The sequence below is a fragment of the Vulpes vulpes genome, chromosome 15 (assembly GCF_048418805.1).
Source record: "Vulpes vulpes isolate BD-2025 chromosome 15, VulVul3, whole genome shotgun sequence".
In the NCBI taxonomy this organism is placed as follows: Eukaryota; Metazoa; Chordata; class Mammalia; order Carnivora; family Canidae; genus Vulpes; species Vulpes vulpes.
The window spans coordinates 41180647-41194547 of record NC_132794.1 but is presented as its reverse complement, the minus strand read 5'-3'; the positions used below and the strand labels follow the sequence as shown (position 1 = coordinate 41194547).

Below are 13901 nucleotides of genomic sequence, written 5' to 3'. Positions count from 1 at the left end.
ATCTTAAGTCCATATGTCTCCTGAGAACAGACTAGTCTAGAGAATTTTTTACTCAAAGTGATAACAAATTCCATTTGTTTGTATAAGGTAAACCTCAGACTGGTGTCCCTCTCATAGTATGTTCTTTGAATTAAGGCTCAGAACTTATTTGAAGACTAAAGGGGTTTTCATGTCCTTGAAGCTCATTGTTTCCCATACACCTCAGAACTCCATGGCTGTTGAGATTCCTTATGCTGAAAGCTAAGTGCTTCTTGATAGTGGCTCATTCACTGTGGGATTGTGGAATGACCTTTCGCCTCCCTTCAGTGGTGTGGGATGAGCATCCAGGTTTGATCTGTGTCTGTTACCTGCATTCAAAAGCTAACTTCTCCTAAGACAGCTCTTAATAACAGTTTGCTGTCCTCCCAGTATCCTCTTTCTTCATTGTGACTGCAATTTGGTTGGGATTTTGTCACAAAATGTATCCATCAAGACTGTGAGAACCTATCTAAGAATTTCATGCTGGATGTATTTTCATCCCAAGCAACTGGAAAATCCTTATCTTCCTCACAGTAGCCATGTCATTTTCCTTTTAATAATAGGAGTTGATACTATTTTCACCCTACGTTTTGATTTTGGATTTGCCATCTCTGAAATCCTATTTAGCTTTCTATGTTAGAATTGTTTTGACTTTCTTATCTTTTCTTCCTGAGGCCAGAATTGGTGGAATCTGTCATTTTCCAAATGCTTCTTTCTTGGTGTTTTCCATAACTGACTCAGACCTGCACGAATTTATTTACCCTTTTTAAACATGGTGTTCTCATCACTAAGTTTCCCATAAATTCATAGTAGAATATAATTCTCTCACTAGGATACCTACTTGGTGGGCACGTGGTACGTCTCTTCCATGGTCATGATGAGTGTTTGACGATACCATCTACAGACCAGAATGATTCCCAGCACAGGTAAGCCAATAGCTTCCTCCTTTCCTCCTCTTCCTAGATCTTGGGTGACTCAGACTAAGAGTTTGCATTTGGCTGTAGCCACAGATAAATTCTGTAAACATAGGTCAATGGATGGACCTCCCTCCAGCCACAGGATCAGTTTGTCAAACATGAGTGGCAGCGCCCAGGAGCTTGCTGGCAGGAATACTTGAATAGCACGTTGCTTCTTGGGCAAGCAGTTCTGTAATGCTCGCTGGTACCTTTGTTTTCCTTGACTGCTCCTCTGCCTAAGGCATTTCTGGTAGCATTTACTGTAGATTGAAGCACCCATTCTGTGATAAAGATCAGGTTAGGCTCCTCATCCTAGTGAGTTTGTACACTTACACAGATTATTCACCAGACTCTTCAAAGGCAGATCCCTCTTCTTCCCCTCTTACATGATAAGTCATTTAGGTGGAGTTTGGTGATTTCGTTTTGTTTATTACTAGATAGGATTGGAGAAACCAAGTATCAGTAATCCAAGGAGCTGGGCTTAGCAGGGACAGTGCCAAGGGCAACATTTAGAGGATACTTCTGAGGGTCATGCTTTCTGTGGCCCTCTGCTTGACTCCTCAATGAGTGCTTTTCAAAAATTCAAAACCAGGAGATGGAAGATACTAATCCAGATCTTAAACTCATATTGAAGGGTCCCTTGGTAGTCTGTTTATCATCAAAGGAGCAGAGCATAAAAAGCTTGGCCCCTGTGGCTAATAGAAATGTGACAAATAGTTTTTAAAAAATTGGATTCCAATTAGGCTGAATTTGTGACAGCGACGGGTGTGATCTCCCAGATGTAATACATTCTTTGTTTTTGTGTATTGCCTAGGGGAACCTTGTTAACTGCATGTCCTTCACTTCATTAGAAACATGGGATCACATCCTCACAACTAAGCATCAAGGTCAGGCTCCTGGCACAGGTCACATGCTGGCTGCTTTCAGATGGCAGCCTAGGAGCCATGTGGCTGACTCTCCACTCAGGCAGGGCCTGGTCCTTATCTGATAAACTAAAAGGACCCCCAGGAGCAGAGCACTGTGCTTGAACGTGTTAATGTGCATCTTAGACACCAGGCATTGGTACTATGTATCCCTCTTGTTCTGAGTCTCTTCCTACTTGTTTTGTCCTCTGAATATCTCTCCATGGGAGCCAGATGTGACCTAGGGCAGCACAGATCTGTGGCAAGTGCCTGATTAATTAACTCAGTGCCTCTCTGGCACTGGTCCAGTTCACTGACAGCTAACTCTGAAGTAGGGCATTAGGCTGAGTTGGTTTCCCTTGAATTAAGGATTCCCCACCCTAAATAATGTCATGTGATCCTATTCAATTGTGATTTTTCTTTTCCTTTTCTTTTAAACAGCAAAATTATGCAATAGGCCACATAATGTCTCTTTAATATCTTATTGTGCATTAAGGGGAAGATTTGCAGGGAAAGACCTGAAGTTCTGTGAGCTTTGCACTGTGAGTAGCACTCTAAGATGGAATACGTTTGAACACACCATTTCTTTCTTCCCATTCCAGTTCTTCTTTAAAGGGCAGGAATTAAAAAAAAAAAATAAAGGGCAGGAATTTGGGGAAAAAATGCAATGATAATCTTGTGTATGATCGCTGAACTGCCTGCTCCGCACATCCACCTCCTTCCCCCACTCCCCCATGCACACCTGTCATTAAACTTAGAACCAAATTAGACACATCCTGGGCAGAAACTCTGCTTGAAGAAGCTTGTCATTTGGTGGTCATTCCTGTTGAATACTCGAACAAGAGCCTGAGTAAGAGGAAAGACTTCACAAATATTTGAAAGGAGGTGCTAGAGAGAAACAGATGGAGAGGAATTCCCCAAATGAGCACCCTAAAGCAGGCATGCATGCCATCATTGAAATAAGACAAAGGTGACCTTCCCTTGGTGGAGGATTCCGCAGGATCTCATTTCTATTTTAGGGGAAAAATTCACAGATAAAAGGGCCTCATTCCTTTCCTTTATAAGGAAGCATAAAGGAGTTGAGACTTTGTAAGAAGCATGAAGGGGTGAGTAAGCAGCTATTCATTATACTGGAAGCTGAATTTTTTTTTTTAACATCAGCTGGTCTCTCAATCAAAAGAGGATGCTTTGGCATTGGCCATCTAGGTGAGGTGAGTGATAAGCCTCCTCATTGTCTTGGGTCATCAGGTAAATCCTCAGAACTGGCCATTGTGGCCAGGAATACTGCAATCTGGGGGAACACAGAAGAATAGGAAATCAAGAACACCCTAAAAGATGTTAGCAGCCCTTAAGACATGCAGGTGATACCATAGGGAGGGGGCTGACTTTCCAGAGGAAATCATTCCTTATTCCTTCTAAAGCCTAAAATCCAGGCTGAGTAGAGAGGTCGATAGTCCCAGCATGCAAACCTGAAAGCAGCAATCTAGCATCCTGAGCTCTGGTCTTTGGCTCTCCCTCTGGCTTTGTCAAGCACCCTAGGGTACATCACTTAACCTCTCGCAGCCACAGCTAAGCTGTCAGCCCAGCTTTCAAAGCACCTCAGTTCACCACCCACTCTACTCCTCTCCTCGGATAATTGTTTTTAGAGAACGGGAACAGGTTGTTTCAACCTCTGTAACCCTATAGGATTTAATGGAGCAAGCTGCCCACATTTCCCAGGTGGGAGGGACCAACCTGTGAGAATTCCCCAGATGTCAGAGGGAGAGAGTTCTGCAGTCCTGTGACCTAGGGTGAGCTGTTCACCCTCTTCACCTGAGAGGCCCTTCCGGTTCTCACTGAGTAAGAAGTGTGAGTGAAAACTTCAGCCAGGTTGAGTGACTAGGAGGTCAGCGCCATGTCATTACGGTTTGAGATCTGGCACAGAGATGCCTGGGCACTTAGAGCTCTCAAGTCACACAGGGTTTCTTTCTCCACATGTATTGCTTATTTCCTGGTCACACATACATTTGAGAAAGGTTTAGAAAGTGTTCTATGATCCCCATCACCCAGGGGTGGCCACTATTAACGTAACGTTTCATTGTGTTTCTGTGCCAGGTGATATGTTTTTCTATGCATGATATAAACAACTGAATTTAAACACAATGTGGACAAATTCACACTACACGGTATTTTTTTTTTTAACATCTGCGAACATGTCTGTGCACATCAAAAAACACAGGAACTTCTCACAACCATTCTGTGACCTAAGTGCTGAAATTAGGCTAATTTTACAGATGACAAAGCCAAGTATAGAAATATGAAGGTTCTTGACAAGGTCACACAGCTAACAGACTCAGGTTCAGGTCTGCCTGACTCCCAAGCTGGTTTTTAACCAACTCATGATTATGGTACTTCTTCAGATAAAAAATAAGAATTACCTATTTTCTCCTCACCTCTATTGGTTACCTGAGGTAGAGAAGATCAAGCTTCCTCCTGAGGCTAGAGTGACTCAGTTGTGGTAAACACTAGTCTTCTGTAGTAGGAGTCTAAGTGAGTGAAATCAGTGAAATTAAATGCAGTTGAGTAATCAGTCTTGCTCTAAGGTCACAAGATTCTCACAAAGAGTCTGGATTCCATATACCGGGTAACGTGGGACCTCTCTTCATGAGATATACTCTTCAAGAAGGATCATTCACATATATAGGTAGGTCACGGGGCGCCTGGGTGGCTCAGTGGTTGAGTGTCTGCCTTCGGCTCAGGGTGTGATCCTGGGCTCCTGGGATTGAGTCCCACAACAGGCTCCTCACAGGGAGCCTGCTTTTCCCTCTGTCTGTGTTTCTGCCTCTCTCTGTGTCTCATGAATAAATAAATAAAATCTTTTTAAAAATTATATATATATATGTATATATAAGTATATGCATGTATATAGCTAGACCAGTCCCTATCATATGGATTGAAAAAAGAGTTTACTAAACATCAGATAAACATCAGGCAAACCTGAATCAAGGGACATATTACAGAATACCTGACCACTAGTCCTCAAAATTGTCAGTCATGGAAAATAAGGGACGTCTAAGAACAGACCAGATCAAACCAGGGAAGCAGGACAGCCAAATGCATTGTGGTATTCCTGGATTGGATCCTGGAAGAAAAAGAAAAATACTAATGGAAAAATTGCTGAAATCCAAGTAAAGCCTTGAATTTAGCTGGCAGTGACATACCAGTGCTGGCTTCTTAGTTTTGATAAGTGTGTCATGTACGTCTTCTGTGTGGCATAAGAACGTTAGGGGATACCAAGGGAAAGTATGTGGCTCTTTGTACTGCCTTTGACTCTTCTTTGTAAACCTAAAATTATTAAAAAATAAACATTTTATTTAAAAATGCATGAAAAAATTATCCTTCATGCGGGAACGGAGACAACAGTGATAGTTATGACTGTTACAGCAGCGGAGCATGAAGCTTTATTCCAAACTTCCTGGAATATGGAAATGAACTCATACTGTACTGCATGCATGTTTTAAAAGTACAGATACTTTTAAAAAAATACATATACATTTTTAAGAGATGTAAAACTCCTTGAAGGAGCTTAACCTAACAGAATTGGAGCATCTGCTCTGATGGTAGGGGATTAGGCTGTTTTGATTCGCGGTGTGGAAATGGAAATCATCCTTTTTGTTCTACCTCTGATGGTCCATGAGTGCCCGTGATCTGTATGTGGTGAGCATTTCCCTCCCCATTAGTGCCTTTTCTTCCTCCTCAAGACTGAGCCTGGGAGTGGGAGACTGCACATCTCTTCGATTCCTGCTCTCTGTTTTGCTGACTCCATGAGGGTTTAGAAAAGCAGCAAGGCCCCAACAGCCTCTGCGGGGAGCTGTGCCTCCCTAGTGCTGATCAGTGTGGTGCTCAGAGGAGTTAATCTCCACCTCTGCTTACAGGAGGATATTCTATGAAGCTGGGGGAGCTGGGACGCGAGCCAGATCCCTGTGGAGAGTGGAACCCCTTCGGATAAGGTAATGGAGGGCCAGGGTGCTGCTCCTTCTAAGATCATCTTATTATCCTATACTGTCCACTTCCTTAAATATTTCACTTATTCTACATCACCTGGCAAACTCTCAAAAGTTCCGTGGCCCAGAGGTAAGTGCCGGAATTTTCTTGACTTTCTTTTTAAACAACAGCAACGCACACAAGTGTGCACACGTGCGCACGCACACACACACACACACGGGTGGGGTGGGGTATCTTTGAGACTTCTCTTTTGATTCTGGAACTGGAAGGCTTTCCTGCCCCGAACCCAGCCCCCAGCTCCTGGCTCCTTTGTGGTGGCCGGTCTGTAAGAGGCGAGCTTGGCCACGTCTGCTGGAAGCCATCAAGCTGCTTCTCCCATTTGTGTTCTTAAACAGATTCTCTGAAACCAGCTAATGTCCCTTGTCTCGGTAGTTTTGTTGACTCCAGTGGAATGTTAGCTTTAAATGACAGACTAGTGGGTGTAATGACTCCGCGGTAGAGAATATTAAAGCCTCACTGGAAAGGTAGCTATGAGGGAAACCTTATTTACTGGACTAGTCAGGAGTCATAGTGCATCCGGGTGGAGGGAACGGGAGGCTGAGCTGTGTGCGTGAGTGAAAACACGTGATCTCCAAACATCAGACTACAAGGGGGCATCCAGTAAGCTCTGGGTCATCATTTTTCTGAGAGGGATTTGCACATCAGGCTAGAGCTAAGCTAACCCCTTGGGATAGCGGAGGAGGACCGGCTGTTCGCTTTTCCTTCTCTGCCCTTCCTGTCAGCTCTCGCCTCAGTCTCTCTCTCTGAACATATGTTCACAGTAAATGTCTCTCTGGTGAGGGTGTATGTATGCCCCCAAGGTGGTCCTCAAGATAGCCTATCATAGATCAGAAGAAAACGCTAGAACTTGCACACACACATAGATGCATTTACATTTTCTGCTGACAAACTCTTTGGAAATGACTGGTTTAAAGAGTAGGGGTATTAAGGAGCACCTACTTGGTACCTGGGCTGGAGCATCTCTGTTCTCTTTCCAGCCCTGTTAAAATGCTTGCCCTGTCATCCTCTTGTTCTCAGGATGTTAAGCCTTGCTTAATGGACTTTTTTAAAAAGTCAAATTGGTATGTATATATAATTCCAGTTATGGTTGCTTATTTCCCCAGAGACCTAGCCATGAGATTTTTTTCTAACTTAAAATACAATGAGTTACAAATTATTCAGTAGATAATTTCTCCCTTAACTCTTACTGTAACTTGTGTTGAATACCAACATTAAGATGTAGGACCATCAAAAGGTCGCCGCTCAACATGAGGTCTCCATTATCTAAATCATCTTGTGTTGCTTTACATTCTTTCCACAGAATGTATCACACTCTAATACAAAAATACACAGACACACACACACATGCACACAAGCTTCTTTATTATCTGCCTCTCCCTGCCATGTGTAAGTTGCATAGATATTTCTACCATTTCCTTTGAAGATAGGCTTCTTTGTGGTAGTAAAATGTTTGAGTTGAGATAGCACATTAGGGATGGCTTTGCTTTTCCAGAAACGAGTTTCCCTTGGAAGGTATTCTTTTTGGGTTTTTGTTTTGTTTTGTTGTCTTTTAATATCAAGAAACTTCAGGGGAGTGAAGGAAAAATTGGAAGCTTGGGACTTCTGGTTACATTAAATCGCTGACTTATCCCAGGATCATCTTCCTTACTGGTGTTTGTTTGGTTTTTTTTTTCCTTTTATTTTTATTGGAGTATAAATCACATACAGTGTATGTATACAGGTGTATAATATGATTCAACAAGTCTATACATTATTCAGTATTCATTAAGATAAATGTACACTTAATTTCCTTTATTTTACCCATCCCCCATCCACCTCCTCTCTACCAACCACCTGTTGTTCTCTGCATTTAAGAGTCTATTTTTTTTGTCTTTTTTGTTCATTTGTTTTGCTTCTTAAATTTCACGTATGAGGGGCAGCCTGGGTGGCTCAGCAATTTAACGCCACCTTCAGCCCAGGGCCTGATCCTGGAGACCCAGATCGAGTCCCACATTGGGCTCCCTGCATGGAGCCTGCTTCTCCCTCTGCCTGTCTCTGCCTCTCTCTCTCTCTTTCTCTGTGTCTCTCATTGATAAATAAATAAAATCTTAAAAAGATTTAAATTTCACATATGAAATCATAAGGTATTTGTTTTTCTCTGACTTATTTCATTTAACAGTATACCCCCTAGATCCATCCATGGCAAGATCTCATTCTTTCTTTTTGATAGCTAAATAGTAGCCTGGTGTGTGTGTGTGTGTGTGTGTGTGTGTGTGTGTGTGTGTGTGTGTGTAGGTCAGAAGAACATACTAGAAATACCTACACCCATATCTTTTTAATCCATTCATCTGTGGTTGGATGCTTAGGTGCTTTCATATCTTGGCTGTTGTAGATAATGCAGTAAACTTAGAGGTGCATTTATCTCTTTGACTTGGTATTTTTATATTCTTTGGGTAAATGCCCAGTAGTAGTATTTACTGGATCATAGGATAGTTCTGTTTTTAGTTTTTTGTGGAACCTTCATACTGTTTTCTATAGTGGCCGCACCAGTTTGCATTCCCACCCACAGGGCATGAGGGTGCCTCCTTGTTGATGTTAAGAGAAGCCACAAGAGAAGTACCATGCTGAGTTGTCAGGAGACCTGAAATCCTAGAGCAAGCCAGGAGGCTAGTATCTTGTCCCTTAGGGAAAAACCACAGAGGGATTATCAGTCTGCTGGCATACAGAAGAAAGCCCAGGATAAACATTGAAGTAGACTGAGTTTCTTGTCTGTTTTCTCTGGACAGTTGGAGTGGCAGTAACATCAGATGGGGCCAGGCTTTCCGACTCCGGCATCTCACAACAGGCCACTACCTGGCCTTGACAGAGGACCAAGGCCTTATACTGCAGGACCGGGCAAAGTCGGACACCAAGTCCACAGCCTTCTCTTTCCGGGCTTCCAAGGTAAGGTGTGAGGAAGTGAACTTTGACCTCATTTAAAAAATGAAAGAAATGTGTGGGAAATATCAGGAAGGGAGACAGAACATAAAGACTCCTAACTCTGGGAAACGAACTAGGGGTGGTGGAAGGGGAGGAGGGCGGGGGGCGGGGGGGAATGGGTGACGGGCACTGAGGGGGACACTTGACAGGATGAGCACTGGGTGTTGTTCTGTATGTTGGTAAATTGAACACCAATAAAAATTAATTTATTAAAAAATAAAAAATGAAAGCTCTGAAACCACCAGGCAAAACTGTGCCTCAGGGAAAGTGGGACTACAAGAGATGGAATTGGAAATTAGACCTTATGATAAACACTTTCTTCTTCTTCTATCTTTTGAATCAAGTGTATAGGGGAATGTGTACCTTGGATGAAGGTTTAAATCATAAGAGAGGGCCTTTAAAGAAGAGTGGGAAGCCCCAAAAAACAAAAGGATCCCAGACATGGGCACTGTTGTTCAGAGGTTAATAAAAGATGATGTTCCTGTTTAATATATTCTAAGGTGTTTTTAACACTTGTAAGCATATGCTTCAGTCCTATAAGACAACAAAAACGTGGAGGCATGAGTTCAGTGCTACAATGTGTTTGAATCAAGGAAGCGGTTTCTTCCAGAAAAATGCAGAGAAGGCAAAATTCTGAACATAACCTCATCTTGCAGTTATTTATATTATACAAAGTCGCCGGTACCGTCCTCATCTATTCCCTAGGTTGTCTTTTCTCTCCACTTCTCTTAGCTCTCACCCATCCATTCCCAGCCTTGGTTAAAAGCGGGCCATGCAGTAGTTTGGTTAAACCACAAACATGTAGCTTTGCTTTTTGATGTATATATAGACAACTGGTAGGGGTTTTGTTTTTGTTTTTGTTTTTTTAAGATTTTATTTATTTGACAGAAAACAAGAGCACAAGCAGGAGGAGTGGCAGGGAGAGGAGGAGAAGCCAACTCCTCGCTGAGCAGGGAACCCAGTACAAGACACAATCCCAGGACCCTGGGATCATGATCTGAGCCAAAGGCAAATGCTTATCAGGCTGAGCCACCCAGGCACCCTAGACAACTTTTTTTTTTTAAGACTCCTATGTTTAATGTCCAGTCAGGCTTTAAAAACTCTGCATAGGGGATCCCTGGGTGGCGCAGCGGTTTAGCGCCTGCCTTTGGCCCAGGGCGCGATCCTGGAGACCCGGGATCGAATCCCACGTCGGGCTCCCGGTGCATGGAGCCTGCTTCTCCCTCTGCCTGTGTCTCTGCCTCTCTCTCTCTCCCTCTCTCTGTGACTATCATAAGTAAATAAAAAAATTAAAATAAAAAAATAAAATAAAATAAAATAAAATAAAAACTCTGCATAACTCAGAGCACATATACCCTCAAAGGCCTATTGCTTATCTCCCCAAGTCCCCTCATTTCTATGCACATGGAGGCAAGCAGCTGAGGGCTGAGAGTCATCGAGGTACCATGGGGACAGCCAGCATAGCAGAGCTGGTTGTAAAAGTCACCCATGAGTCACATTGTCCTATGCACTTGGCAATGTTGTTACATTTCATCGGAGTCACTATGTTAGAGGATTTAAATAACTCCCAGTGCAGCAGTATTCAGCCCAGCTCTGTTCATTTCAACATGGAAGGAACTGAAATTAAAATGACCTAGGCTCCATGGCAGGCCAAGATATGGCTGTGTTCACCCAGGAAATCAGGGCTTCCTTAGGATATGGTGTGGGTGGAGCATCTGGCACCTTAGATTGCGAAGCTGCACAAACGTATGGAGAAAGTATGGAGCAAGAATGTATGGAGAATACATCACTCTGCCATATGTAATCCAAAGAGCTCTTGGGAGAAGAATGCTAGGAATGCCTTGATCACTCTGGGGCTCCAGGTATATATGTTTACCTTGCTGGTGCAGGCTCTCCTCCTAAAGGGCACACCCCAGGGTGCTAGCCCTTACTGGGGAGCAGTGAGGTTTCCCAGCAGAAAGAGACTTTGGGCTCTATTTTTCGACAGTGTGTGGGCATTGAGTCATCCTGCTAGCTCTTGCCTATTACAGGTGTTACATGATGGAGCAGATGGCAGACAGTCGCCTGAGATACCGATTCAGGATCTGGGTGGTGGCAGGGGTTGGGGGGACTCAGCAGGAAGGCTGAGGGAGGAGATCCTGTGTCCTTTGTGCCTTTGTTCCTAGGGTTAATGGGGGTGTTCACCTGATTCTCTCTGAATGTTGGAGCATCTAGAAAACAGAGAGACTTTCTGGTGAAGCACTTCTGGGGCTCGTGTGATCAGGGAAGCACTGGGTTAGCTAGGCTGTGGGTCATTTGGCACCAGTGGGCTTCCTGCTCTGTGTTCCTGTCTGGCTGCGTTAGTCTGGGACTGCCATGGTCCTAAGTGTGGGGCCAAGCAGCCGCAGGTGCGTATTAATATCATTAGCAGGCTGCCCTTATGAGGAGGTGGCAGGTACCATGTAAATCTTATACACACAAACAGGGACAGGGGTGTGACGGAGCCTTCAGGGGAGGTGGGTGGCACTAATGCACTACAGTCATTGGTCTAGCCTGGCTCGGATGGAATCAAACCAAGTTCTTTGAGCAAGTATGTGAGGCATGTAGCTAGTAAGCAGAATTGTCTTGGTCGATCTTTATCCCTCTCCTTCAGCAGGGCAATCCAAGTCCAACTGGAGGTCTGGGATGTATAGTTGCCTCTGAACTACAGCATCACACCTTATTTCTTTAGTCTGGGGATGGTTTCTGGGTCACCTAAATCTGGCCTTGACTCCCATCTACTCTCTGTGAAACCTTGAATACAGTCCTTAATCTGGTTGCCCCTCATTTGAAATCTGTCATAAGAGGCGAAGATCTGACCTCTGCCTTTCTTTCCATCCTATCTATGTCACTTGGTCACAGTTGCCTTGAGCTCTGGCTTACTAAATATTTATCAGCCCTTGAACATGTTCTTTTTTTTTTTTTTCCTCATTGCTAAACCTATACGTAGGACGCCTTTTACCCTTCCTATACATCTCCACTCATGAACTCCTTTTCGTCCCTCCAGACAACTGTCAGATGCCCTTTATGGGAGGAGGGCTCCTCCATGGTCCTCCAAGAGGCCCCTGTTCATGCTTCCGTAATAGCCATCACTCACTGGACTGGGAGCCCCTAGATAGCAAGGACCACACAGGCCCCCCCTTGTTGTACCCCAGCACCTGGCACAGTATGTAACATGTGATAAGTATGGAAATTGCTCAAGAGACACACGAATGTGGTCACACATTAAAATAACCTCAAATCCATTTCATTTTAACCCCCATCATTTTCAGAGAAGTATCCTGTCACCATTGTGTAATCATTTTGGATCCTAATACCCTCCCTATCAACATTCAAGGAGATGGATTCATTATTTTGAACATCTAAGTCAAATATATATGAACCTGATTTCACATCATTTTCCCATTGTCTTGACACTGCAAGGCCATTCACCAAGAATTGTCAGATAACGTGATTTAGTATTGCCATGCCAGAGTTAATATTATCTGTTTAGATGTCATGTCTCCACATCACTTCAGAGTGCTGGATTCCCTTCAGGGAAGAGTGAATTAGTAATGTTATATCAAGCCTTAGCACATGTAGCCATTTATTTTATAGCTATTTTTAATGACTATACCATAAGTCTTCAATGGTTGAGATAGGATCTCAAAGTTTGCTTATTTTGCATAAGGATGTAGGGCTACCATTGTTCCCAATTAGAGGAAATTTTTCCTCAGTGTATAAAAACATGACATTCAATTGAGTCAGCAATTGTCAAATATCTAGTATGTGCTAAACACTGTGTTCTTGGCCAAACATGACTTCCCTGTCTTTTAAAAACTGTGCACTGCTCTCACTGCTGTGCACGGAAGGCATCTTTGTAGACTGGCCTCATGTGCCCTTTAATCTTAGCAGCTCCTGGCAGCTGGAATCAAGATGGCAGCAGGGCTCGTGGGACATCCCTTAGGAAAACGTTGACTCTGTGCTTGCTTGCTCTGCTTCTTCACTGAGTTCTCAGCTGGGGATGGAGAAGGGTACAGAGGAAATACGGAAAAGGGAAAGGAGAAAACATTTACCTTGAGATTCAAACATCTAGAGACAACAGTTGTATTTCATTTCAGATAAACCATATTTTTCATTGTTTTATCTTCCAAATTTTTATTTAAATTCTAGTTGGTTAATGTATAGTGTAATACTGGTTTCACAAGCAGAATTTAGTGATTCATCACTTACATATAACATCCGGTGCTCATCATAACAAATGCTTCCTTAATACCCATCAGCCATCTAATGCATCCCCCACCCACCCCCCTCCATCAACCCTGTTTTGTTCTCTGTTGTTAAGGCAAATCATAGATTTGCCTCCCCCCTCTCCTTTTCTTTTTTTGCCCTTCCCACACATTCATCTGTTTTGTCCTAAATGCCACATGTGAGTGAAATTATATGGTATTTGTCTTTCTCTAATTTATTCCACTTGGCACAACACTCTCTAGCTCCACCCACATCACTGCAAATGGCAAGATTTCATTCTTTTTGCTGGCTGAGCAATAATCCACTGTATATTTATACCACCTCTTTTTTACCCATTCATCAGTCAATGGACACCTGGACTCTTGCTATGTTTGGCTATTGTTGATAATGCTGCTATAAACATTGGGGTGCAGGTGCCCCTTTGAGTCTGTATGTTTGTATCCTTTGTGTAAATACCTAGTAGTACAATTACTGGACCCTAGGGTAGTTCTATTTTTTAACTTTCTGAGGAACCTCTGTACTGTTTTCCGAAGTGGTTATACCAATTTACATTCCCTCCAACAGTGTAAGAGGTTTCCCCTTATTCCACAGCCTCATCAACCCCTGTTATTTCCTGTGTTATTAATTTTAGCTATTCTGACAGTCTACACAGTATTTTAAAATTTTAAATCAATTATTCTAAAGTCTTTATTGTTCAAAGTGGACCAAACAGAGAAGTAGTCAAGGATAACCCTGGGCTTTGAAGTAGAAGAAACCTGAGTGAGAACCCTGGCCC

The 13901-nt window shown here is 43.1% G+C and overlaps 1 protein-coding gene across 1 annotated transcript in view; it reads left to right on the top strand.

Moving 5' to 3' along the window:
* The window catches only part of RYR3 (ryanodine receptor 3), a 511176-nt gene that overhangs the window by 235187 nt on the left and 262088 nt on the right, over positions 1-13901 (top strand). The window contains exons 8-10 of the mRNA XM_072738189.1: positions 851-944; positions 5791-5865; positions 8686-8842. Coding sequence (XP_072594290.1) covers positions 851-944; positions 5791-5865; positions 8686-8842 — 326 coding nt within the window. The remainder of the gene's footprint in view (positions 1-850; positions 945-5790; positions 5866-8685; positions 8843-13901) is intronic.